At 41.1% G+C, this 26,071-nt stretch overlaps 1 protein-coding gene across 3 annotated transcripts in view; it reads right to left on the bottom strand.

The window, feature by feature from the left end:
* Positions 1–294: 294 nt before the first annotated feature.
* Supt3h (SPT3 homolog, SAGA and STAGA complex component) overlaps positions 295–26,071 on the bottom strand; it is a 319,869-nt gene continuing 294,092 nt past the window's right edge. For 2 of the 3 annotated variants that reach the window (XM_076915253.1, XM_076915254.1), the window contains one exon: positions 295–1,029. In XM_076915253.1, coding sequence (XP_076771368.1) covers positions 940–1,029 — 90 coding nt within the window. In that variant the 3' untranslated portion in view covers positions 295–939. The remainder of the gene's footprint in view (positions 1,030–26,071) is intronic. The other variant, XM_034521570.2, reaches the window with a different exon arrangement.

The following is a 26,071-nucleotide window of genomic DNA, read 5'->3' as shown; positions in this document are numbered from 1 at the left end:
TCTGCTCTTGTTTCTCTCTCTAACCCGGAACACTTACAGGATTAAAGATGTAACTTCTTCCTTTATGATTCATATGTGATCAGGAACTGTACCGTTGCATCTGCTATATTTTGGGTTGTTCCCAAGAGTTACACTTCCTCATTTATTAGAGAAAGAACAGATGCCAGAAGAGCAGCCCAGCGGATCCCAGCAAGCAGTGCACCAACTGGATTCCCCATCGATCGGGGAGAGAACTCTAAAGGGATAGGATCTTGTGCTCCTGATTTTTAACTGTGTTATGAAAGGGCATGGAAGCTCTCTCTCTCTCTCTCTCTCTCTCTCTCTCTCTCTCTCTCTCTCTCTCTCTCTCTCTCTGTGTGTGTGTCACGCGCGCACATGAAGATGGTCTCTTCAGTGACTGAGGTGATGGGCGAGGAGGGAACAGGTGGCTTGGCCTACCAGCAGAATCTCTGATGGGTGTACATTTATAAAGTAACTATGTTTCTAAAACATACACAGAGACAATGAACAATGTTAGAAAGCACAATTGGTGGGTCAGTGGGAAGGGTACACTGACTCATTTGAATTTTGTCTCTTTTGTCCCAAATCTGAATCATAAAAATGCATCATATAAAAGGCAGACTAAACACTGGAGGAAAAAAAAATGCACAACACCGCTTTTAAGATTTATGAGCTGAGGGCAGCAAATCCATGCCAAATTCAAAATTCAAAATTGTGTGATGTGCATTCTTGTCCACCTACACACCATCCCCAACATCCTGCCATTAATTAGGCAATGGCCCATTCAGTAAACAAGGCTGAGGAAGCTGGGGAAGAGCTGGAGTCAGATGGTTGAGAGTCAGGAACAAAGCAGGCCACTCCCTAGGGCAGGAGAAGGTAAAATCCTATTTTACTCTCAGGCAGAACAGGGAAGAATGACCTCGGTGAGCCACTCCCTCTTCATGGAGGCAGGCACGGCCATGGTCCCCTCAGCAGGCCAGGAAAGCCATCCCACTCCTTCGGTAGGCACTCTGTCAAAGACAAAGAAATCTGCAATGAATTATCGCATCAAGTCGAACAAGGAGAGGAGGCAGAGGCTTTCTTCCTGTTTTGTAGACTGCTGGCTATGAGCTAATAGGGCACTTAATATGAATATTTCTGGTGGCACAGCAATAGCGACCATTCTGTCTATTAAAGTCAGTGTGGTTAACAAGTGGTTAGGGAGTCTATTCTGGGGAAGTGGGTGATATGCAAAATAAGGCATCCCATTTTGTCCTGTTAATGGACTGGGGTTGGTTCAGCCAAGGAAGAGATGTGCTGGGTCTGTTTGTCTTTTGGAAACATGTGTTCTCTATTCAACGTACTCCGCAGTCTGTTCTAACTAAGCATTGTAATAGTCTATAAATTACTGACTCATTACTGTCTTCCTAGGCCTAATTTATAGTCTGGAGTGGAAGGCTGTGGGAACAGACACTAAGGGAGGCCTTTCCTCCTCTCTGCAGCATGGCCATCTCAGAGGCATGCTGCCCAGCACTGGTGGTATGGAAAACTCCTCTCTGTAGATGCACATGGAGACAGACATACGGATGATCATGGCAGGATAAACTCGCTTTCAAAACTGGACACTGGTTGCAGTAACACAATGTATTCCAGGTAAAGAAAGTGATACTGCCTCTTTCATCTGCTGCTAAGGATTCTGCATTTTTGGAGAGGGAACACCTGGCCAATGGTGGCCTTTCCTGACTGTGTGGAGTCTTACTTTGTGGCAAAGAGGATCATGGCTAAAAGCCAGGACTCAGAATGAAAGCCTCTCTCTGGCATGCTGCACACCATTTAACTGTTATCAGTCACATTCACACTTTCAATTAAGATCTTCAATTTTTTGATGTATTTTTCGAAAGATGGAAAAACGTAAAAAACCTCCTATTAGGACTTCTTGCTCCTCTTAAGCCAGCAACCCTGGGGCAGTCTAGAGTCTATCACTTCCAGCTCAATATCGCTACTGCAACGGTCATCTTGGAGGACATTCACAGAGCCAGATAACCAAGACAGCTGAGTGGAAGTCCCCGTGCACAGCTGTGCCACATAAGAGCCAGGATGAGAGCTAAACTCTGAAAATCAGCAAGGAGCCAGAGAAAAGAAGAAAGCAAAATGCATCCCCTCTAGGGCAGGAATGAGAAGAGGGGAAGATGGCCCAAGAAGGACAGAATTTTGTGTCTTCCTAACCCATAACCCCAACCTAAGCTGCCACAGTAGCATTATGCTAGATGCCATTGTGCCCTGGGGGACAGGAGCCAGGCCTCTGATACCATAAGAGGTCTTGGGCTGCTGGGTCCTTTATTGGGTAGAAGACAGTCCTTCCAGGTCTTGTGGCTTCAGGGGCCATAGCCAGTGACAGTCACAAGTCTGAGTCCATGCTTGCTTTCTTCATTTCATCCAGTTAAGGTCTTCTTTTCAACAAGCAGCATTGGGCTTGAGGCTGTTGTGGCAAACTCCTGGCTTTGACTGTGCCTGTCCATTGGGATTTAGGAAGGTTCTAGCTCACTGTACAGCTCCAGGAATGCAGCTGCTGGCACCCAACCTCTAGCACTTCTGTGTATACCCAGGTGAAACTAGGGCAGTATTCTCTCCTAGCCTGCAGCCTGTCCCTAGCTATCATGGGCAGGTCACATCCATGTCTTGCAGGTGCAGAGCTGTGGTTATCAATGTTTCTAGTCTTGTCCCCAGCTGAGCATTCCATGTAACCTGAGGACAAGCCCATCTACGTCTTATGCTTTAGTAGGGCAGATAGCAAGGCCACATATCTTAGGCTACTGTGCTCAGCCTGTGGGGTCTAGCAAAAGTTTCCTCCATGTCTCATGCCTCCAGATATGTAGATACATGTGCCAGAAGCCCAAATGTTACCTGCACATGCCATGGGAGACCTGGGGGCAATTTCTTCCAGAGCCCATGAACTTGAGGCCATAGATGGTGACAAAACCTGTGATGTTATGTATGTCCTTTGGGACCAGGAGATGGCCCATGGCTCTGTGAGACTGGATAACAGTGTTACTAGCTACATTCCACAAAATCATGCAGGACCTAGGGTAGCTTATTTGTGTTGTACAATCTTGAGCCCACAGATACCAGCATTACTGATAGTTATCCTATGAGACTTGGGGAAAGTCCAATCCTTTCCTGCGGCTACGGAGGACACAAGCTGTGGGACCTCCCACACCCATCCTGAGAGTCCTTAACATACTATGACTTGGGGACTCTGGATATTGACATCCCAAACATTGATGTTTCTCAGGATTCCCCCAGGTACATATTCCATACCATTACAGCTATGCCAACGGCCACCACAGCCCTGGTACTAGAAGTGCTTGGTTCTGTAAAGTCTGAAGACACACACCACTGGAAGCCTAGGTTTATTGCTATGTCTTACAACCACGTTCCTGAAATGTTTTATGAACAGTTACAGTTTAGACTATGGATGACAGAAAAGACAAAAAAATGATCCAGATGTTTTGAGCTCTGCTATAACCAGACTCATAGCACTCATTATAAACAACCACCCAAGTACCAATCTAACTGGCATCTGAGAGCCTGTTTAAATGAGCAACAAAGCAAAACCAAATTTCAAAATTCCCTAGAACAGCTACTTCCTAAAACTGAGAGAGGCAAATGTAAAGCCAGATGCACGGATGTCAATGTACAATGCTGATAACATGACAGGAAATAGGAAACTTCACAACAGATTCCAGTTTAAAGGAAATCTACAACGAGCCGCTAAAATATTCAAATTTAATGGCCCTAAGTAAACTCATTGAGAAAAAAGAATACTGATAAGGCCTATGAATGATAAATTCATAAGGGCACAGAAATTATGAAAGAGAACTGCTAAAAAATTTGGAGCTGAAACTTTAATCAGTGAAATTAAAGCTAAAGCAGAAAACTTACATAAAAGAATAAACAGAAGAAAGGATTTCTGAACTCTAGAATTAACTTAGCTCAAAAAACAAAGCAAAAACAGATGAAGAAATCTCACAGAGCTTATAGAACACACTCATGTGAGCCGTGTATTGCACTACGGACTATGAACTATGAACTATGTACTATGAATTGTATCATGGGAGTTTCATAAAGTGAGGAACATGGAAAACCATAAAAACCTATCACCAAGGAATAGCTGAAAAGGGCCTAAATCTTCAAAGAGACATGGTCATCCACATATAAGAAGCTCAAAGGACCCTGACTGCATTTAAAGAAAATAGATTTTCAATCAAAACTTGTATCAGGCAGAAGGCTAAAAGTTCACAAGCAAGAGAAACCTGACATTCAGCAGAGAAAAGCATCAAGCTATATCAAAGGGAAAGCCCATTACATTACACTTGTGGCAGATCACAACAGAACTGTTGTAGCTCAGAAGAAGGTAGGATATCATATATAAAATACTGAGGAAGAAAGTAGAAACCCTACCAACTAAGAATATTATACCCAGCAAAATTATCATCAGAAATGGAGACTTTAGGAATTTACCATTATTAGATTAGCCTTACAAGAAACACTTAAGGATACACTATAACAAAAGGGCTACCGCATGGACCTACTAATATTTCAGGCTGGAGAGATGGTTTGGTGATTAAGAATACTCTGCTGTTTTACAGAGCCTGCATTCAGTTCCCATTATCTACGTCAGGCAGTTCACAATAATCTGTAATTCCAGCTCTAGGCATCTGATGCCCTTTTCTGGCCTCCAAGAGTACTGCATGCACATAGAAGAGCAGAGAATCAAACCCGTGTGACAGAAACCACCCAACCATAAATAACTAGAAAGAGGTCAGAAAAGAACAATTTACAACCCACTAAACCCATAATACAACTAAAACAATAAATAAAATAAAAGGAGAAATTTCATGCTGACCAATACTATTCATAATGATAAATGGATTAAAACGAATGGATTAAAAATACAGGAGTCAACTCTACACTGCCTACAGGAAATTCACTTCACTGGTAAAGACTAAGGATTGGAAAAAGATATGCCAAAAATATGAAACAAGTTGGCAAGGGTTGTTATATCATTAGAACAAAGCAGACTTTAACTTAAAAAAAAAATACTTCCAAAAGTTAAAAAAAGATCTTTATATATTGGTAAAAGGATTAAGTCAGCCAGAATTGTCCTTTTAAATACATATGCACCTAATCTGGCATTCCTCAAATATATAAGGGAAATATTAATTATATAGGAAGAAATAGACTCTAGATAGACAATACTAGTTGGGGAATTCACCGGTCCACTTTTGTCAATGGGCAGAAGATAAAAGCTTTAAAAACTTAAAAAAATATTTTATGTGTATAAATGTTTTGCCTGTATATGTGTATATACACCTTGTATGTGTTTTTTTGCCCTCTGAATCTAGGAGAAAGTGTTAAACACTCTGAACTGAAGTTATAGATGGTTATGAGCTGCCACATGGTGAGGAATGAACTCTGGGTCTTCTACTCTTAGTCACTGACTGTCTCTCCTTCTCCTCCACAAGGAAGCATGTTAGTTGGATCATATTGTAAAGTACATGGACCTAACAGACATTTACAGAACATTGTACTGAGGAGGCAGAATTCTTCTCATCAGTACTTGGAAATTCTCCAGGGATGATTACACCTGGATCGTTGAGTCATGAATGAAGTCCCACTAACTTAAAAAATTTGCAATCATACTATCTGCTTAGATTACAACAGCTCAGAGCTACGAATCGCCAAGAAGACAGTATGCAGCAGATGCTAACCAATGAGTGTACTGAAAGAGCCATAGGGGAGGCGGACACAATCAGAAGCATATGAACATAACACACCAAGGGTGGGAGGTGTAACTGACCAGGGAGGTCCATAGCAAATTCCTATGTCAGAACCAGAGATACCTCAGAGATAGATCCCAGCGTCCACCTCAAGGACTCTGAGAAACAAGAATATAAAAACTATAAACTTGGGAGGAAGGAAGAAAAACAGATCAGAGTAGAAACAGACTATTTGTTTACGGAGAACACTGCTACCCAGAGTGACATGCAGACTGCACACAATTCCTACCAACGCCTCAACAGCTTTCTTCATAGAAATGGAAAAGAAACCATTCTAAGCTTCACTCATCACCCTCGCCATGAGCTCCTTAAACTGCATCTGTGCTGGAGGAAGAACATTTCTGGACTAAACATCCTGGCAAGGACTAGAACATTCTGAGCCTGCCTTCTAAGTCTGCTGGAGAACATGCTCACTAACTCTGTGGGAAGCCACCTGGAGAATGCAGAGAGAGAGAACTGTCCTATAATATAGGCCAGTGGCTCAACCTTGACAGAGCCCTCAGCTATGATGTCTCTAAGAGGCTCATGGGAGATTAACAAGTTCAGTTCTTGACTCAGACATTTACATTTTACAAGCACAATGACAGCCCTTTATGTAACTGCATACTTGAAATGTAGGAGGAGGTACGGGGACCTGTGAGGGAAGTGAAGCAGGTTTTTCCTATAGGTGAATGGCTGGAATGGTCTCTGCTTGGGAAGGGAGGATCAGTAGGAGATAGAGTCTTGGCTATTTTATATGAGAAATGAACAGGTTTAACCTTTCCAAGTGGGTGGGATGATCTTTAAGCCCACTTTTATAGCCAGCTTATCACCACTCCTTACAGTTCACAGGCTTTAAGGAAAACACCTCCAGGAGGCATGGCCTAGGGGAAAGAGTTTAGAGCTGAGCCTGGCTTCTGTGAGTTCTTCTTTTCTAGTTCAAGGGAACAAAGGAACATGTAGACTGAGCAGTCAACTCCCCAGGGTCCCTGGGCCAGAGCCACCGCTCTGGCCTTTTGATGTGTGATGGATGGGTGCAGCCTGTGGAAGGAAAGCAGGGGAACATCCCAAATTTGGCATCTTTTCCTGTAAAGGAAGCAACTCTACAGGAAGACGGCACACCTCTGTGTCAACTGTGAGTTTCATGTATTTGTGCTGTGAATGTAGAAACTAAATTTAAACACAGCCTGGTGAGGTCTTCCAACACACACACTCTCTCTCACGAGTGGCTTTGTGGTCCACTTTCTTCTGTGGAATCCTAGGAATGAGTGCCAGGCCCACATCTTCATACACATCCTAGTTGTACAATTCAGACTGGCTAAAAACATCCAGGAAGCCCATCCACGCCATTAGATCCCCCTCCTTCCTGCCCCCAGTCAACTTGCTGCGACCTGCTCTCTACCCTGTGTGGAGTTCCATCAAGCCCCCTGCCCTCAGTCAACTGGCTGCAACCTGCTCTCCACCCTGTGGAGTTCATCAAGCTAGTCTCAACGGCCACTTGCTACTCTGTGGATGTGTTGAAAAGCTCAAACGTTTTAGCATCTCTCAAAGTTAGCTGCAAAGATGATAATAATAAAAAGCTGCACCTTTAAATTTCTGGTTGTTTCTATACTTTTTAAATTGAGAATGTAGTTGATTCCCAATTTTTGACATTAGACAGTTTCTTTCACCTGCATGCAATGAGCAGTCCCTGGACGTTAGTCTATCTAGAGACGCAGACACAGATTCCACACACTGCCATGGGGTTTCAGAGGCTGTACTTTCAGAACAGTACCTTATTCTGTTATCTGTCCATGGATAAGCTAGTGAAAACACTATTTCCAAACTGGTTTACTTCTGTTTGTCATGGGTTATAACAAAAACCTATCCCACCATTCCAAAACACGTTGCTGGGGATGTTTTGTGTACCAGGCATTTGGTAAATCTGCATCTTCAGGTCAGAGCCACCCTCTCTCTTCCTCGCTCAGACTCTGATTTAATTTTACCCACACTTCCCCTAATTTCTTCTTTTCAAACTTTTCATACTAAAGAAAATAATTCTACTGTCCCAGACCCCAATCCCACAAGTACTTCCTTTCCTACAAGCCCACCAAAGGCAGCTTAGGTTCTATTGAGTTCTACACACTTGCTTACTCTGATTTTAGCTGATCTTTACTGAGCTCTACACTGTGTAAAGCACAGTGTGCCGGGTGGTGTACGCACTCAAAGATAACTGAGGCAGAGCCTGGTATCACTGTGTTTCCAAATACACATCAATGCTTTCATTACTAGAAAGAAAATCTGTGAAAAAGAGCCATTCTCAAGGAAGAAAAGGAGAAAACAAAGTGGCCTTTTGTTTGCTTTTAATCTAAACATTTAATTTTAGATAAAATATAAAAAAATGAGATTTTTATATTTCTTAAAAAATGGAAGGAAAAAATAATAAATGTGAAAATATATGGTTTAATAAGTCTATGAAATACTGAGATACTTTCATGTCTACATCTAATTTGAGCTTTACCACAAACAAGTTGAAAGGGTCTCATATTTTAGAACTGTATGACTAGTGAGTGGTAGATTTAGGATTTAAAGCATGGGGCCCACATTCCTTTTCTATTCCACAGTCTTACATTAAAACAAAATATTACCCCCCCCCAATCTGGCATAATTTTTTCTATCTGGATTACTCTTGGCACATAACAAGCTTAATTCTTGCTAAACATGACTCAGAGAATAAATTAAGATTGAAAGTCTATCAGGCTGATACAAAATTTCAGTGTGCAGGGATGGTTCTTGGAGGTCAGCACTGTTAGCTTGGAGGCATTCATGACCAGAGTGTACTTTCCCGTCAGTCTATGTTGAAGAATACTATGTAAAAAGCAACCAAATCACTTGGGATGCTTAATAAATGAATGAACAAACAAGGAAACAAACAGATCTTCAAAGTTGAACAACATATGGGTTGAAGGGAGGGCCCAGTCAGTAAAAAAAAACTTGGCCTGGTAGTGGTGGGCTCTTGTAACTTCAGTGCTGGGGAATCAGAGACAGGCAGATCCTTGGGGTCTCGTCTCCTTGGTGAATTCTCAGCTACTGTAGGCTACTTAGTGAGCTGCAGGCTAGTGAGAAACCTGTCTCAAAACACATACACACAGACACAAACACGGGGGGGGGGGGAGAGGGAGAGACAGAGAGAGAGAGAGAGAGAGAGAGAGAGAGAGAGAGAGAGAGAGAGAGAGAGAGAGAGAGAGAGAGAGAGAGAGCGCCAGAGCCAGAGCCAGAGAGAGAGAGCCTTTGGAGGTAAAACAAGGGCTGCAGAGGTCATAGAATGGCTAATGTCATTAATAGAACCTTGAGATTCTTTGTCCTTAAATAGCTGCTTTCAGGATCTGTTGTGATCATGCAACAGACAGTATTTCTCAGTGAATAACCTAACATGAACATCTCAGTGCTCACACGCTTCTCCCCAGACAATTGGTGGTTCCTTCTGTGTAATGTTTCTCACGTGAAGCTGTCTACAGTCTACTGGCTGTGTTTTCCTTCCCAGATGCTAAGATGCCACCCTGAAGGGACTCAGCTAGGTCACTAGACACAGCATGTTTAATACCATAGACAAAGGCATTTGGAAAATCAGCCTGTGAAACTAAGTTGAACAAACCCTTTGCAAATAGCTAGAATGAAGGCACAATAGTTGGCATTAAATTATATCTTTGTGAATTCCAATTTTCAACAGATGACTACAGTAATGTCCAAAGGGAGTGACCCATCCATGGTATCATAGAGAGAGCCTGGGGGACCCTGACCCAGACTGGGGCTCTTCATAGACACTTCTGACTCTACCCAGAGCTATGTATTCATCCTTAACAGGGAAAACAGATGCAGGGAAAGAAATTTTTTTGTTTTGTTTTTGTTTCTTGTTTTTGGTTAAAAACTCTTGGGAGTGGAACAAAAGCAGAGGTAGTATGAGATGGGATTTGATGCCCCAAATAGTATAGCAAGGTAGCTGGAAGCTTCTGTCCCATTTCTGACTCTTGGATAGGATAGATTTACAATGTGTGAAGGGCCATTTCATCCCCAAGTACTACAAGGAATAACTTTGATAAATGGATGAAATATCCAAACAGCTATCATTGAGTAGAGAGTTGTTCAGTTTCCATTGGTATGTGGGATTTCTGTTGTTTTTATTGTTATTGAAGTCTAGCCTTAGCCTGTGGTGATCTGATAGGATGCATGGGATTATTTCAATCTTCTTATATCTATTGAGGCCTGTTTTGTGACAGATTATATGGTCAATTTTGGAGAAGGTACCATGAGGTGCTGAGAAGAAGGTATATTCTTTTGTTTGAGGGTGAAATATTCTGTATATATCTGTTAAATCCATTTGGTTCATAACCTCTTTTAGTTTTGCTGTGCCTCTGTATAGTTTCTGTTTCAATGACCTGTCCATTGGTGAGAGTGTGGTGTTGAAGTCTCCACTATTATTGTATGGGGTTCAATGTGTGTTTTGAGGTTAGTAACATTTCTTTTATGAATGTGGGTGCCCTTGCATTTGGGGCATAGATGTTCTGAATTAAGACTTCTTTTTGGCGGATTTTTCCTTTGATGAATATGATGTGCCCTTCCCCATCTCGTTTGATAACTTTTGGTTGGAAAGTCTATTTACTAGATATTAGAATGTCAACTCCAGCTTGTCTCTTGGGATCATTTGCTTGGAAGACTTTTTTCCAGTCTTTTATTCTGAGATCGTGTCTGTCTTTGTTACTGAGATGTGTTTCTTATGTGCAGCAAAATGCTGGATCTGGTTTGCATATCCAGTCTGTTAGCTTATGTCTTTTTATTGGGGAATTGAGTCTGTTGATATTGAGAGATGTTAAGGACAGATGATTGTCAGTTCCTGTTATGTTTGTTGTGGTAGGTGGCATTATGTGTATGTAATTTTCTCCCATTGGTTTTATTGTGAGATGATTAATTTTTTATTTTATCTTTGGTGTAGGTACCCTCCTTGTGTTGGAGTTTTCCTTCTACAATCCTGTAGAAGCTGGATTGGTAGATAGATATTGTTTAAATTTGGTTTTGTCTTGGAATATTTTGGTTTCCCCATCTATGATTGAGAGTTTTGCAGAGTATAGTAGCCTGGGCTGGCATTTGTATTCTCTTAGGATCTGCATGACCTCTGTCCAGGCTCTTCTGGATTTTAGGGTCTCTGTTAAGAAGTCTGGTGTACTTCTAATAGGTCTGCCTTTATATTTTACTTGGCCTAAGATAAAATTGGATGAGGTTTCTGCAGTCAATGTGTAATCTTTAGGACATTTGAGATACTCATAGGCTTCTAGTCAAGTCTTATCAGGGCTGTTCCTGGAATCTGACTCAAGGTTTGACATATATCACAGCCTGCCTGGATCTGTTTGGAGTTGGCCACTGGGCTGAGTGCAAAGTGACAATAAAAAGGTTTGGCTTATACTTCCACTAAATGTAGGATAAACTTTATGTCACAGAAAGCTGCATGGACAGTCCCCTGAGTGCTTTACTCCACAGGGGTAAGACTGGATATAAGGCCTGCATGGCTATTCTGGGAGGGAACATTAGGGATGCAGTGGTTTGAACTGGCGCTGTGAAGGTGGGTACTTTCCTGAATTTTCTAAGTAAATGTGTCACAGGTCAAATGAATTGGCTTCCTCTCCATCTCCCTGTACTCCCACTCTCTACAGTAAGCAGGCTATTTGTCTACCCACTAGCCTTTTCCTCTAAAATACCCTTTTCATTCAGTTTTTAGTATTTACATTAGTGGTTTAGTGAGCCTAGAAAATGTATGCTTATGATATTTCCATAGAGACTCCTGCTCATGCTTGCCCTTATTGTCTTTCCTCTGCCTCTCACACTGGTCCTCTCACCCAGCCCACATGTATGTATTATCTAGACTTTGTATATAAGAGAAAAACATATAGTGTTTGTCTAGGACCAGCTTCTTTTGCTTAGCAGGATCTTCAGCATTCCATCCATTTCCCCACAATTGGCAGATGACTGAACAAAACTACGCTGTGCACATACATGCTGGTGTGAACCAGCCTTTTCACCATCTCTCTTCTGGCAGTAATACTGGAGACTATATCAAACTGTGGCACACTCTAGAAAGACTGCTTCAAATCCTCAGCACCCCCACACACTCAGATGGTTTGCTGAGTATAAAACCCGAGCCCCTCCCCAGTCCCTACATTTGCCTAAAGAGATGACTGTCCTGACAGCATATTGCTTTGCTTTAATAAAAAAAAAAAATCTTTGAAGCTCTGGGACTTCATATCAAAGCTATGCAATAGTTCCTTAAAAGATAAAACATGCCCCCTTTCTTTGCTGCTCTGTGTGTGTGGCCGAGAGATGTAATTATAATGAATGAAACTGAATGGTGGTCTGAGACACTTAAAATCAAAGTGGAAATCATGGCTGAATCTCATTAGCAAGCCTAAGTACAAATAGGCACAGCTAGTTTGCAACACTGCATGTGACTTTTCTCTTCTTGATAATTGCATCCCAACTCTGATATTTCAGAAAATCTAACCTGAACCATATGATGGAGAGTTTTATAAATGTGCAAAGTTCTTCATTAGTTTCCCCCTTCTAGTCTTCTCTCATGTTATAGATACACTGTGAAAAGTCATGGTGGCACCTGGCCAGACAGCACAGCCTTGATTTAAGAGCAGCAGAGGAGCACGTCCTTTAAATCAGAGGTCTTCTTTGGCTAGCAAAATGGAGGAAAAAGATAGCATTAAAACCTATTCTACTGCAAGTACTCAGGGGCTTAGAAACCTAGAAGCCTGCCTGTCTCTGGAGATAAGTCTCACTAGCTAATCCAAGCTAGCCTCAGACTATCCTTCTGTGTCAGCCTCTCAAGCTAGGATTATAAGTGAGTACTACCATGCACTTTGCCATTTTGTGAGGGTTGTGTTCTGTGTCTCAGATTCTTACTTTATTAAGTGCTTGAGATATGGCCAAGTTCATTTGGCCTTCTAAATACAAAATTTGCTGAATGTAGTTACAAGAAATTATCATTTCTAATTGCCCAAGTCATTTCAAATTATATAAGAGATATGTTAGTCCTTATGTTATTGTTCTCATTAAACAAAACAATTAAGTGGCTGATATAACCCATATTGTCTTTTAGAACAAAAAAGGAATTTTTGTAAATGTCAACTTCAGCAATTTCATGGGTGAAAAAGTGTATAATTCCCATGTAAGCACCATTACTTCCATAATATAGTATAAACTTAAATAATTTAAAGTTTAATAATTAATGCCAATAAAATAAAGCTTTTATTTGTCTAACTTTTAAATAATCAAAACACAGAGGTCTATCATGAGCCCAAATGGCACACTCGTCTATAACAGATGTAAAAAGTGCCAACTGGCAGGAGTTATTAACAGAAACAATAACAGGAGTGCGCTAAGCTGTACCAACTATTGATTCTCATTTCTCTTAACTGACCAATTTACTCCCCTGAAGGCACAGAACTGCGATTTGATTTATCCTTCTGTGTTCCAGGTATAACCAATGCTTAGGGGTTAGTCAAATCCAGCAACACATCAAAAAGATCATACCCTCCAATGGACATGGGGTCAACCTAGTGCTACAAGAGCTATTTGGCACATGTATCCAAGAAACTTAACACACTACATTAAAAGAATGAAGGCTAAAAATAATCATCTTGTTAAATACAGAAAAAAAAACCTGATGAAATTTAACATCCCTTCAAGGTAAGAAGAAAGGAGGCATAGAAGAGTCACAATCCATCAAATAAGGGCTGAATATGAAAGGGCCACAGCCAGCACCATGACACTGGCAGCCAAGGAAGCATGTGCAGTCACCATACTCCCGTCAGTCTACCACTAGAGGGGTTAGCAAGTAGGAAGAAAAACATTAAAGACATAAACATAGGGAAGGAGGATGGCAAGTGGGATGTTGACAGATGCATGATCCTGTATGTACATGATCCTAAATGTGTCACAAAGGTTCTTGAATGGATAATTTCATTAAAATGGCAAGATGCAGAATGAGCATATAAAATAGCTTTAATAATGATTTTCTGGATGAGAAATCCTGAAAACAATTGCATTCACAATAGAATAAAAAAATTAAAATACCTAGGAAGAAACTTAAGAAAGACCTCTATCATATTAATTATAAAAAAATGACAATAGAAATCAAAGATACTCAAAGTCAGGAGGCGCTCCCATGCTCATGCGCTGGAAGATCAACTGTTAAAATGTCCAGCAACCAAATCATTTTCAGATTTGATTCTATCCCTATTCTTCACAGAACTGTAAAACTAATCCTAAAATTCATATGCAAACACAAAAGACACTAAAGAGCCAAAGGAAGCCAGAAGAAAAGCATACTATCTGATTTCAAGGCATACTGCAGAGTCATAGGAAGCAGAATAACATGAAATTGGCACAAAACAGATACAGACAATGGAAAACTAGAAACAAATCTGCACATCTATGCCAACAGATTCTTGACAAAGGTGTCTAAACATACACTGAAGAAAAGGTTGCTTATTTAAAAAGTGGTCCTGGAAAGATGGGGTAGCCACATGCAGAAAAATGAAACTTGATCTTAATTGTTCACCTCATATTGAAATGAACTCAAAATGTATCTAAACTCTTAATGAAAATGAAATCTAGCTATTTCCAGCAAGATGGATGGAGTGGGAAGGCATCATGTTACGCAAGCTAAAGCAGGCCTGACATGCTAGACAATTTTCTTCTGCTGACACCCGAGAGACAGTTAAAAGGAGGCGATGTTATTTTGGCTGGTGCTTTGGAAGAATTTGGTTCATCATGTGAGAGGGTCCTCAAGGACCTTGTTCCTTATCTCAGTCAGGAAGCAGATGTGAAAAACACCTGCTTTAGCTGGCCTTTCCCACTTCCTTCTTTTATTCTAACTGAACATTCCCAGTGGGACTGTATTGCCTACATTCAGGGAGCCCCTCATAGAGTCAATCTCAGACACACTCTTAGGTATGTTCTACGAGTCTCTTAAGTACTTCTTAAGAGTATATCTATAGGAATACTTGCTTGCCAATGGTTGATACCAACTTCATTGAACAGCAAATAAATTATAATTCAGGTTCTTAGAAGGTTTTGGTGATAATGAACACCAAAATGATGTGAGATTAGGATACACAGTAGTTGCTGGCATATTTGGTAGCCATATAAAGAGGCATGTTTCTGTGTGAACCTGGTATCATCCATCCATTCATTCATGCATCAAATGAACCGTAAGGCAGGGGAAGCAGGGTCATAGGGGTGCTTCTTCTGTGGAAGGAAGTCTATGGGGGAGACACATAGTGAACAAGAGCTGACAGTCATGATGAAGGTCAGACTAGAGCATAGCAGACATCAGATTAAATAGCAGAGGTGGATGGTGCTGGCTAAGGAAGCTTCTGGAAGGAAGTGACACAGCTGAGACCTGAGCTGTAGATGTAAGGTGATGAATAGGGGTACAAGAATGCTCCAGATTAAACTTTAAGGAAGAGTTTGGTTTACTTTGTTCTTAAATACTTATCTATGGTGAATACATTAAGACTCCAACCCAGAATGTTTGCACTGGAAGGCTATGAAAGTCATCTAAGAAACAGTCATGTTATACAAGTAGTCTACTATCTACGCTGAAGCACTGCTGTAGGGCCCAGCATAGGCTCTGTGTATTAATTTAAACTATTTCCTCACACGTCTTTGAGAACTGAATGCAACAGGTGTGGCCTGACAATGGAGAGCACGCTTCTCCCATGCCTACGCATGCCCTGTGCCCGGAGTTAGATGTTCTGGAAGCACTGGGAACATATTCTCTTAACCTGCAAATATTACACCCTTATGTTTCTCTAACACATTTAGATCAATAGAAGTACAATTTGCCATTTTGAAGTTTTACCTCCAAAATATTATAAACAAAAATTTTCTATTTAGATCTATCATGCTAAATGATGAAATATTCTGACCTATAGAACCATCTCAAGACAGATATGGTATCTATGGGAGTCTACAATACAGTACAGTAGGAAAGTGCTCACTTCATTAGGTTCTGTGTAAAGTCTACAGTTAGGCTTGGGGCCCACAGTAATTAAGTCCTTGCACAGGCCTGGATCCCTGTCACAATATTATCTAAGCCAACTGTTTACCAATCATATTACTTTAAAGATAGCAAGGATGTTTAGATTTATAAAGAATAAATGGTCTAGTGTACTTGTACTTTTACTAGATAACTCTAATTAAGAATAATTTCAAAATATGTAATTTCACTAGTTAACAGATCTTTAGAAGGCCTAGGCAAAGTTTGACACCAATAATAGAGAGAGTTGGCCAAAGCTGAGATCAAAATTATTCTTATAAAAGACCATGCCTGACATTTCATGAACTCTATGATCTTGGAAGACTGGACGAATTCTCCCTTTCTGTATTCTGCTTGTGCAGCCCTCAAATGAAACAGAAACAGTTTTGCACAAAGTGCCCCAGGCTGGACAGTTTCCACCCTGGAAAGACTCAAGAAGCAACTTCAATCAGGGTGCCAGATAAGTGTTGCAAATGAACATGTCTGTGCCTCTCCAGACCATTTGTTGGTGGCAGTGATGGGCACACTAGTCCCTCTACTCACAGGACCAGCTGACCTCCTGTGACCACAGCCAGCATCTTGTCACCAGAGCTGTGGGAGGGGAGAGGGAGAGGGAGAGAGACAGAGAGACACAGAGGTGGGGAGAGAGGGAGGGAGGGAGAGAGAGACAGAGAGAGAGAGAGCGAGAGAGAGAGAGAGAGCGAGAGCGAGACAGAGAGAGAGAGAATGAGCTCTCATGCACACACAGCTGCCAGGAGGAAAAATGGGGAAGAAAAAAAAAAAAGAAAAGAAATGTAAAGAAATATAGTATTTCAATCAAAGTCTGAAAATTTATAAAAGTGGTTTTGGTCTCCATATAATAAAAATATTTATCCAAGAAACTCCTAGTCGGGTGTGAACATCCTACTTCTAGTGAGATTTTGTTTGGCACAGGGCTGCAGAAGAGTGGAAGCTAATACAGAGCATGTCTATAAACAAATTTATTTAGTTAGTACAGACGGACATACTCACTAGAGGATTTCAGCAATTACGTGTGTAAAACTATTTCCTATCGTGGTTTCCTTTGGTGATTCTGCTAATTTACTCAATCTAGGCCATTTTCATGCATTGACTGTTCTATCTTTAGCAACTCATGTGGAAATGAACATATGGAGACTGCCTTCTTTCCAATTCAGATAAGCATAATTATATGGAGACATTAAAAAGTTAGGCTTTTAGTGAAAAAAAAATGAAGATTGTAATATCTTAAAACACAAAGTAATTTAACTCTGGAGCAATTTAGGTCTGGATATGGAAGTATTTAGTAAAATTTGAGTCTGAGTAAGCATCAAGTATGTGCATTTGCATTTTACATTTTACATTTGAGTAAAATTATAATAAGATACAATAAGATTTAAACCAGTTATGAATCCTATTGGCCATGCCCCAGAGCACGGGTGGGTCATCCTCGGAGAACTCAGGTGAGCCAGTGTTGACCTGTAAGCCTCTCAAGTCTCCAGTATGTGGTCTCATCACGGGCATCTTGAGTTGTCTGGGCTGGGTGCAGAGACAAGGTGAGATGATGCCTAAGATGAGTTTCCTGATCCCTGCTCCGTTTCATCCAGTCAAGCTCTACTGCAGAGACGAGCCAGCAGCAATGCACAGGCAGAGGGAAGGGGTCCTACTGTGTCACTGCTCTACAGGTTTCTAGGTAGTATTTTCCAAAGATGTTGAAAACAAAGAGGTAAGGGCGGCAAGTCTGTGGACCTCCTGCTTGCCAAGTGTCATGCCAGACTGCTTCCTTGTTCCTCTTTTCAGTTTGTTTCAACAGGATAACTCAGCATGAGTAACTCAACAAGGCCACTTGTATGGTTCATATACTGCTGATAACCTTTTGATGTTTTTATAAGCACATGTTAATTAGATATAATATGGGGGGGGGTTGTTCTGACATTTTCATATAAATCCAGAATGTATTTTGAGCATACCATCCATCCTGTTTTCTTTTTGTGCCTCCTTCCCCTCTCGTTAATCCCTATCCTTATCCTATGTAGGCTCCTCTTCAAGTTTTCTGTCTGTATTGGGACTGAGAGACCCAATGAGTACTCATTATGGCTGTTTTCAGAACCAAGGGTGAGGGTTTGTTTACAGGATCACGGGCACCTTCCCAGTGGCTACATCATGCAACAAATACTGTTTTTCTCTCCAATCACCAATTAGTGCTCTCTAAACCCTCAGGGAGGGGAGGGGCACATAAGCTCTCACCTCTCCCATGACTGAGTTCAAGCCTGCACAGATCATGTGCAGGTGATCACAGCTGTCTGAGTTCAAGAATGCAACAGTCATGCATGGCTGGAAGTCAGGGTTCCACACTACTCCAACCTTTCCTGGGCTCCTGTGCTCTTTCTGACCCTTCATTTGCAATGTTCTCCAAGCCTGGGAGGGGATGATTTAGGTATCCCATTCAAAAGGATTTATTCTCAGGCTACACAGGTAATGCAGGTTACGGTGTCCTAAGTTCAACAGTTTTTTTTTTTTTTTTTCCAAAAAGATAGTTTCTAGCACTAGTGAATGTGACTTTATTTGGAAATAGGCTCTTTTCAGGGTAGTCCCTAACATCACTGGTGTCCTTTTAGGAAGAAGCAGACATATTTAGGGACATCACCATGGGAGGACAGGGCAGAGACTGGAGTGATTTCATCTACAAGCCAGTGAGTACTAAGAACTGCTAGACACCACTGAAGGCCAGGAAAGGCATGGACTACTTTGCACTCAGCTCACAGCAAGAGCCAGGTGAAGGCTCAGAGTTCTAGCCTTCAGAGCAAGGTGGCAGTGATTTCTTTGGCTAAAGTCACTCAGTTGGTGGTATTTTGTCCTAGAACAGTAATGCAGTCCTATAAAATTAATGCAGATGGCATCTACTTGCTCAGATTATTTTCTTGTTCAGATTTATGTGATGGCAAGATGGCATTTGCTTCAATCTAGCCAGCCTGGAGGTGGAGGCCACCACTGAAGCCCTCAGAATCCGGAATCAGAAACAAATGATAAGCCTGGATGGGGGCCTTACAGAATTATCTTCAAGACAGTGGCACTTTCTAACATTATGAAAATACAAGGAGACTAAAGCCAGTATCAATTATTGGCCTTGGAAGAAAAACGCCTGCAGAGTTTTAAAAGCAATTTCTTTTTGAGGCCAGGACTCATGTAGGTGCAGGGTGGTCTTGAACTCTCTGATCCCACTTGGACTGAGCAAGTGCTGGAATTCCATGTCTAAATCACATAGCTGGCTTTATGCCATGTTGGGGGAATCATACTCAGGGCTTCATGTGTGATAGGCAAACTACCAACTAGGCTGCATCCCTAGCTCCAAAGCAAGTTTCTTGATAATGGAGTTAATACCTGTCAGGAAGATCAAGTCCATTTCTTTCTGTCCTATTAATTCTTAAGGTCAGTAACTCCATCTTTGCAAGGTATAATGGGATATTACAAAAATACATTATAGTGAAAAATAGTATTTGAGGAAATAAAAAATGTTAAGGACACCTATAGTGGAATAGTTTTACTTCTGTTAGCCAAACAGAAAGTATGCAATGATAAGTCTTCAGTGACATGTTAACTGAATTTTATTAATTAGTTTTTCTATACTACTGGAAAATATTCAAGACATATATTCCCTCTGTAGACAGGAACTCAGTGCATGCTTAGGCCATGGGGGAAACTCAGCCTCATATGCGCCCCTAGCTGATACCTATTTATAAATTTGTTCATCAACTCACTATCGTTTATAAAGTGCCATTAGCAGACATAAAAGAGTAGGGCTACATTATGAATATATATTTATGCTATGAAGATAAATATGGCTGAGTGAGGGGACAGAGATGGGGCTGACACTGTTGCTTCTCTGATAATATGACACTCAAAGTGATACTCACCTTTAGTCCTAGTACAAAGGAAGAGGCAGGTAGATCTCTGTGAGTTATAGGTCAGGCTGGTCTACATAGTGCATTTCAGGACAGCCATGGCTACATAAAGAGGTCTTATCTCAAACAGGCAGGCAGGCAGACAGACAGACAGACAGGCAGGTAGGCAGACAGACATACAGGAAGACAGGCAGACAGATAGACAGGCCAATAGTCAGACAGGCAGACAAGAAGACAGACAGACAGACAGACAGACAGACAAGAAGAAAGGAAAACCCCAAAGTGAATGAAGTAAGGAGGGAAGCCATGCAGACACCAAAGTTAGACACCCGTAGTTCTGGCCACATAACATGGGGGCAAAACTGAAATTATATCTAAGGAAAAACAAGCCTTTGTAAGTGTGACAAGAGCATCAAGAGTACTGTTTTCTAGAACTTTCACTTTCCTATGTATATTGTCTATGTGAGAGACACATAGGCTCTGGCGAATTAGTGAAACAGTCATGGTTCTTATTACACCGAAGCTTTGTTTTTTGGGGGTGGGGTGGGGGGCTAATGTAATAGAGAAAGTGAGAAAGACATTCAGATAGATATGTGCATGCTAAGTTTGTGTGTGCAGTGCACATGTATGAGCACATGTGTGATTATGCCCATGCAAAGCCTCAAAGGAAACAGTTTCAAGAATTATGTTACAGCCCCACTAAGACTTAAATGAATAACAGACATGCCTTCAAGCCAAAAGCAGAGGATTATCTAATAGTCAGAGATATGTGCTGATTGGCAAGGGCTGAGTTGAGCCTAACCCATTTCTATTTGAAAGTAAGAAATGAACCATTTCAACCATTTTCTCTCTTTAACCCCTGAATATGGTCAAAGTGGTTAAACTCTCTTTCTTCAGGTTTGATGCACTTTTCTCAAAAAGTCCTTTAAGCCAGCAGTGCCTCCCCAAGAATCTGATGATCCCTAAGTCAACAGGGAAAAAGATATACCTATGACATCACCTTTGTGACGTTACCTGGGAGGGCAAGATGTGCTCTGTATATCTGGGATATTGAGTCTCACCATTGGCCCTGATGCAGCAGCGTACAGTTGTGCCTTTAAGAGAATCTCTAAGTCCTTTATATATTATGCGTCACTTGCAACTTCTTTGTGTGTGTATGCATGGTGTATATGTGTACATGCATGTATGTGAGTCTGAAGGCTGGAGATAAGCATCAGGTATCTTTCTCCATCACTTTCCACCTTATGTTTTGAGACAAGTTCACTCGCTGAACCTGTAGTTTTGGCTAGCCTGGCTGGTCAGCAAACTCTTGGGATTCTCCTGTCTCTGCCTCCTCAGTGTTGAGATTACAGGTTCATGCTAATATCCCCAGCTTTTAGGTAGGTGCTGAGGATCCAAGCTCAGGTCCTCTTGAGAATGTGCTTTACCTATCAGGCCATCTTCCTATCTCTTGGCACTTGTAAAATTCTGAGATCGTATCCAGAGCTCTGTTAGCCATGGGTACTGATCAACTCTTTCAGTGAGAAACACTGAGGGCCTTAGGAACTTTGGGGAACAACAGACATTGAGTCAAGTCTTATGAAAATAGCTTGGGTTTAGGGAGAATACAAGAGTAGTTCTACAAAGATTAGTACCTGGCATCAGTTTACTGACAAGCTTGTCAGGCTGTGAGACCATGTGATGGACCTGGGATTATTTTGATACAAGGAGAATGGAGAAGGGTAAGAGAGAGCCACTGAAAAACAGGCTGTGAGCCAGTAAATAACCTTCCACCGTGTTCATGAAAGAAACTCCAGTTAAACTCAGTGTGTCTCTCTTTCATATGTGGACACGAACATGTGGGAACTTACTTGGAAAGAAGGTTTTCAGTGGAAGAGGGAGAGAGGATGAAAAAGGGTAAGAAGGAGAAAGGCTAAAATCCCTGATATACATGCATGATACTGGTAAATAAATAAATTAATAAAGGCCCACTGATTTTAGAAAAGAAACACAGCGTTTGGTAGGAGGGAATTATTACCTAGGTACATTGTGTCCACCCAAATGACAGGTGGACCAGGTAAAATAAAAAGGATTTATATTGCTAGCAATGGTTAGAAATATTAAGAAATAAAAGCCCGATCTTGTGACAAATTGTGGCAGTAAGTTTTGTTTAGAAAGACATGAGTGGGGGTTGCAAAGATAGCTTTGTGGCTAAGAGTACTTGCTGTTCTTCTAAGAGGACCTGAGTGTGAATGCCAGCACTCACATCTATGACTCACAGCTGCCTATAGGCCTATTTCCAAGGGGATCCCATGCTCTCTGGCCTCTATGTGCACACATGGTACACATATGTAATCATGCACACACATACATAAACAAAATAATCAATCTTAAACAGATATTCTTGGTAGCATCAAATTATAACTTGTTTTAATCAGGGCTCCAAATGATGAATTTGGAGAAGCCAAAATGAAAACACCAGACAGACAAAAACAACGGTGTCTTCATTCTGATGAAAGGAAGACAGCTGCAAAAACCCCACAACTAACCTCAATCTCAATGGTGAAAGCCTGAATATTTCCTCAAAAGATCAGAGATAAAGTAAAGATACCCATTCCCACTCCTCTTAATTCACCATTAACACAAGGATACCCATTCTCACCTCTCTGAGTTCACCACCAACACAAGGATACCTACTCTCACCTTTCCAAGTTCAACATCAATGCTAGTGAAAGAAGACAAAGAAACAGAAATGAACCCATGAAAATTAGAAATTTGGAAACAAAGCTGCTTCAATTCACAAACACAACTGCCTATGTCAAAGAATCTACCAGAATGTTAGTTAGAACTAATTAATTAGAACTAATGAGTTTAGCAAGGTTATAGGGTACAAAGTCAACAGAAGAAAAAGAACCTTTTAAACACTATCGTAGCAATGAGTGAAAGGAATGAAAATGTATAAATCCCAAGAGCATGGAAAACACAACTTAGGGTGATTTCATTACAGTATGTGTAAGATCTACAGTGAGAGTCCTCAAGCAAAAGCTGGAAGACTGACAGATAAACCGAGAGATGATGCTCTTCATAACCATTCCTTTTGAAAGCTCAGTAGCTTTCCTGAAAAAAAAGAAAAAAAAAAGAAGCCTGCTGACTGACTCTATGTGAAGGAGAGTTACAGGAAGATGAAGACTGAGACAGAGAGACTGAGCAAAGAGTAAAATTGAAAGGACAACAGGATCTTATTGGAAAGATAATAAAATGTGAAAGCAATGAAGTCAGTATAGGGCTGGCATGTAGACAGGACAGCAGGTCAATGGACTATGCTAGAGATCACAAAAGTGTGGATACAATTAATGAGAAATTACAGTCTTTCACAGCACAGTGGTGGGACACTTGGACACTCATACGCACAGAATGAGCCTTTTCATAACCATATACTGTATACGATTACTGAATAGAGATAAGTAGTAGACCCAAACATGAACACACAGTTTCTAGAAGATAACACGTTTCTAGGAGAAACCTTTGTGAACAATAAGTAGAATTTCATCGCTAATGCACCTACAGAAAAGATGATAAACTGCACTGCTTTAACATGGAGAATTTAAGAGTTGGGTTGACCAGGTCAGGAACCTACATACCATGTGTGAAGCCCTGGGCTAACACACAGCACTGGAAACAAACAAAAACAAACTTAAGGGAAATGAAAACGTGTCTTCACCAAGATTTATATATGAATATGCACATGGTTTATGCAGATTTTATTTAGAATTGACAATTCCTGGATATACCTCCAAATGTCCATTATGGAAACAAAATGCTGCACATCCCAGAATGGAGTACTTTTATAATAAACCCAAATGTGTAAGAGATAGTGAGTTACAATGGGTTGTGCTGGTGAAGGAAGTCAGGATCAGAGGAGCCTACACATGTGGTTCCATCTGGATGGCATTCTAGCAAAGGGAGCACAGTAAGATCAGACAATGGATCAGTGGCTCACAGGGCTGGAGATGATGTGGGGAAGACAGACTCTTGCAGTAAGGGAAACACCCAGTGTCGACTGTGACAGCGGTTTTAGCTGTCACTGCAAATTTATACATTTGTCAATGCACTGTCTAATAAACATTTGTCAAAACATCAAATTATACACTTAACTTAAAAGTGTAACTGGTGTCAAATGTAAATTATACCTTAGTAACGTGAAACAAAAATAAAGTGGGTTTGGGGAGTAGCCAGCATTTATGCATTACAAGCAGAGTGCTGAGACTTGGCAAGTCCTGGAAAGTGGAAAACAATACTTAGTGTCTAGGGTGTTGGTCATCTACCTGACAGTACATTGTATTGTTATTCAAAAGGTCCACTTGAATAGAAACATATGGAAAGAGTTATTTTTTAAAACTTGGGTAAATGTGTATGTAATGACATGATCAGTCTAATTAATTTTGCCACACACTTAATGAATGTCATTTGCCAGGCACTATGGTAGAAAACAAATACCCAAGGCATAAGATAGGGTGTTCTGGGACTCACAGCATACTAGGTCACATGTGAGCACAGAATAGTATCAATGATCTCTCTCTCTCTCTCTCTCTCTCTCTCTCTCTCTCTCTCTCTCTCTCTCTCTCCAAGGTCTCACTATATAGTTCTGGCTATCCTGGAACCTGCTATGAAGAAGATAAAGCTAGCTTTGAATTCACAGAAACCCTCCTAAGTGCTGGGATTACAGGCATGAGCCTCCCCACCTGGCTGGGATCAACCATCTTTGAACTGTCTTAGTGAGTGTTTGAAATCAAATCCTAGGGGACTGCTGCTTGAGAGGCCAAGTGAGAGACATGCTATGGAACTCCATCTTTGACTTCTGCTCTTTCCACAAACCTGGTCACCATCAAAGACTCTGTACATTGAAGGCAATCAGCTGACTGGTTACAACTACCCAGATTACCATCACAGAAATACTCCAGGGAATAAGAACTGTGAAAACAACACTTGCATTCTTGTTTACAAATGTCTGATGCCAGACAACCCCCTCTATAGCTATTCTAGTAGCTGAAACTGATTTCTAAATACAAACTTGATAATTATAGAATATTTGAAATACCCGCTATATTTCCTCATCCTGTTCTGATGAGCCAAAGGTCAAAGGCTTCTATTATTCCTGCAGGTCCACAGGTCTCAGTCATTTTCAGTACCACTTCATTAGATATATATCTACCACTGGCTGTCACTTTGTGCCACACAGTTCATCTTTACAGACTCCTAGAGGTCTTTTTTTAATTTATTTTTTTTAATCTCCCTGGCTGAGTTATCCCAACGGTGGCTGGTGAGATATTAGAGTCAAGTGTGGGGAGTTTCAAAATACCCTAAGGCCTACATGGCATCCTACGTGAATGCTTAGGCAGGGCATCACTAATTTTGGTTAAAAATATCAAACTACCATTTATATTTGAGCTCCATTCCCAGGCTTAAGTCTTTGTTGGCTTTTATCCTTATGATGGGTAAAGTATGATAGTAATATTCTGTATGCATTTGTACGATCTCTGCAACTGCTGTTTGCTTTCTTTGTCCAGGACTGGAGATAGAAACTATGGCCTCAAGCACGCTTGGCAAGTGCCCCACCATTAAGCTACACCTCTAGCCTGCAACCAACCTTTGCCTACTAGGGCTTTCCTGTGAGCTACCTTATAAGTGAGCCATTTTTTTTTTTTCAAGGACTGGGAGATAGTAAAGGTGTCCTGACTGCTTAGCTTTTGAAATATTACAGCTGGCACCAATAGCCACACCCTTACATGCGTATTCTCACAGTGGTTTAATGCTGACAAGGCTCTTCCACAGGCTCATCTAATATAAAACTCAGCGTAAGTCTGGGAAGCAGGTTGGGTGTGGCTCAGGAAGGGTACCTGACTTATCTAAATCTCATGGACACAGTGAGCTGGGACACAGAACCAGTGTCCTTAATGCCCAAGCCTGCTGGTCCCATTGCTTCAGTCCACACACCTATGTCCTCAGGGATGTACAGGCAAAGGAACTCGGGGCACTGATGGTTTACTTTTGTTTTTCTGAGACAGGGCTTTACTGTGTAGTCTAGGTTGTACTGGAGTTCCCAATTCTTCTGTCTTAGACTCTCCAATGCTACAATTACAGTTGTGTGCTTGAATGCTCGGCTTTCTTTAAAAGGTCATTTTAGTGTAAACAACTGAGACGAATGATACCTTGTGACTAACTTCAACTCAAACTAAGTTGTAGCTGACACCCTGGATATCATGCATGGGAAGGGTTTAATGTACTTTAATGAGGTGCCTGGGAAATGGCATGTGGCC

The sequence above is a fragment of the Arvicanthis niloticus genome, chromosome 17 (assembly GCF_011762505.2).
Source record: "Arvicanthis niloticus isolate mArvNil1 chromosome 17, mArvNil1.pat.X, whole genome shotgun sequence".
Classification (NCBI taxonomy): Eukaryota; Metazoa; Chordata; class Mammalia; order Rodentia; family Muridae; genus Arvicanthis; species Arvicanthis niloticus.
This window is presented reverse-complemented; position numbering and strand designations above follow the sequence as displayed.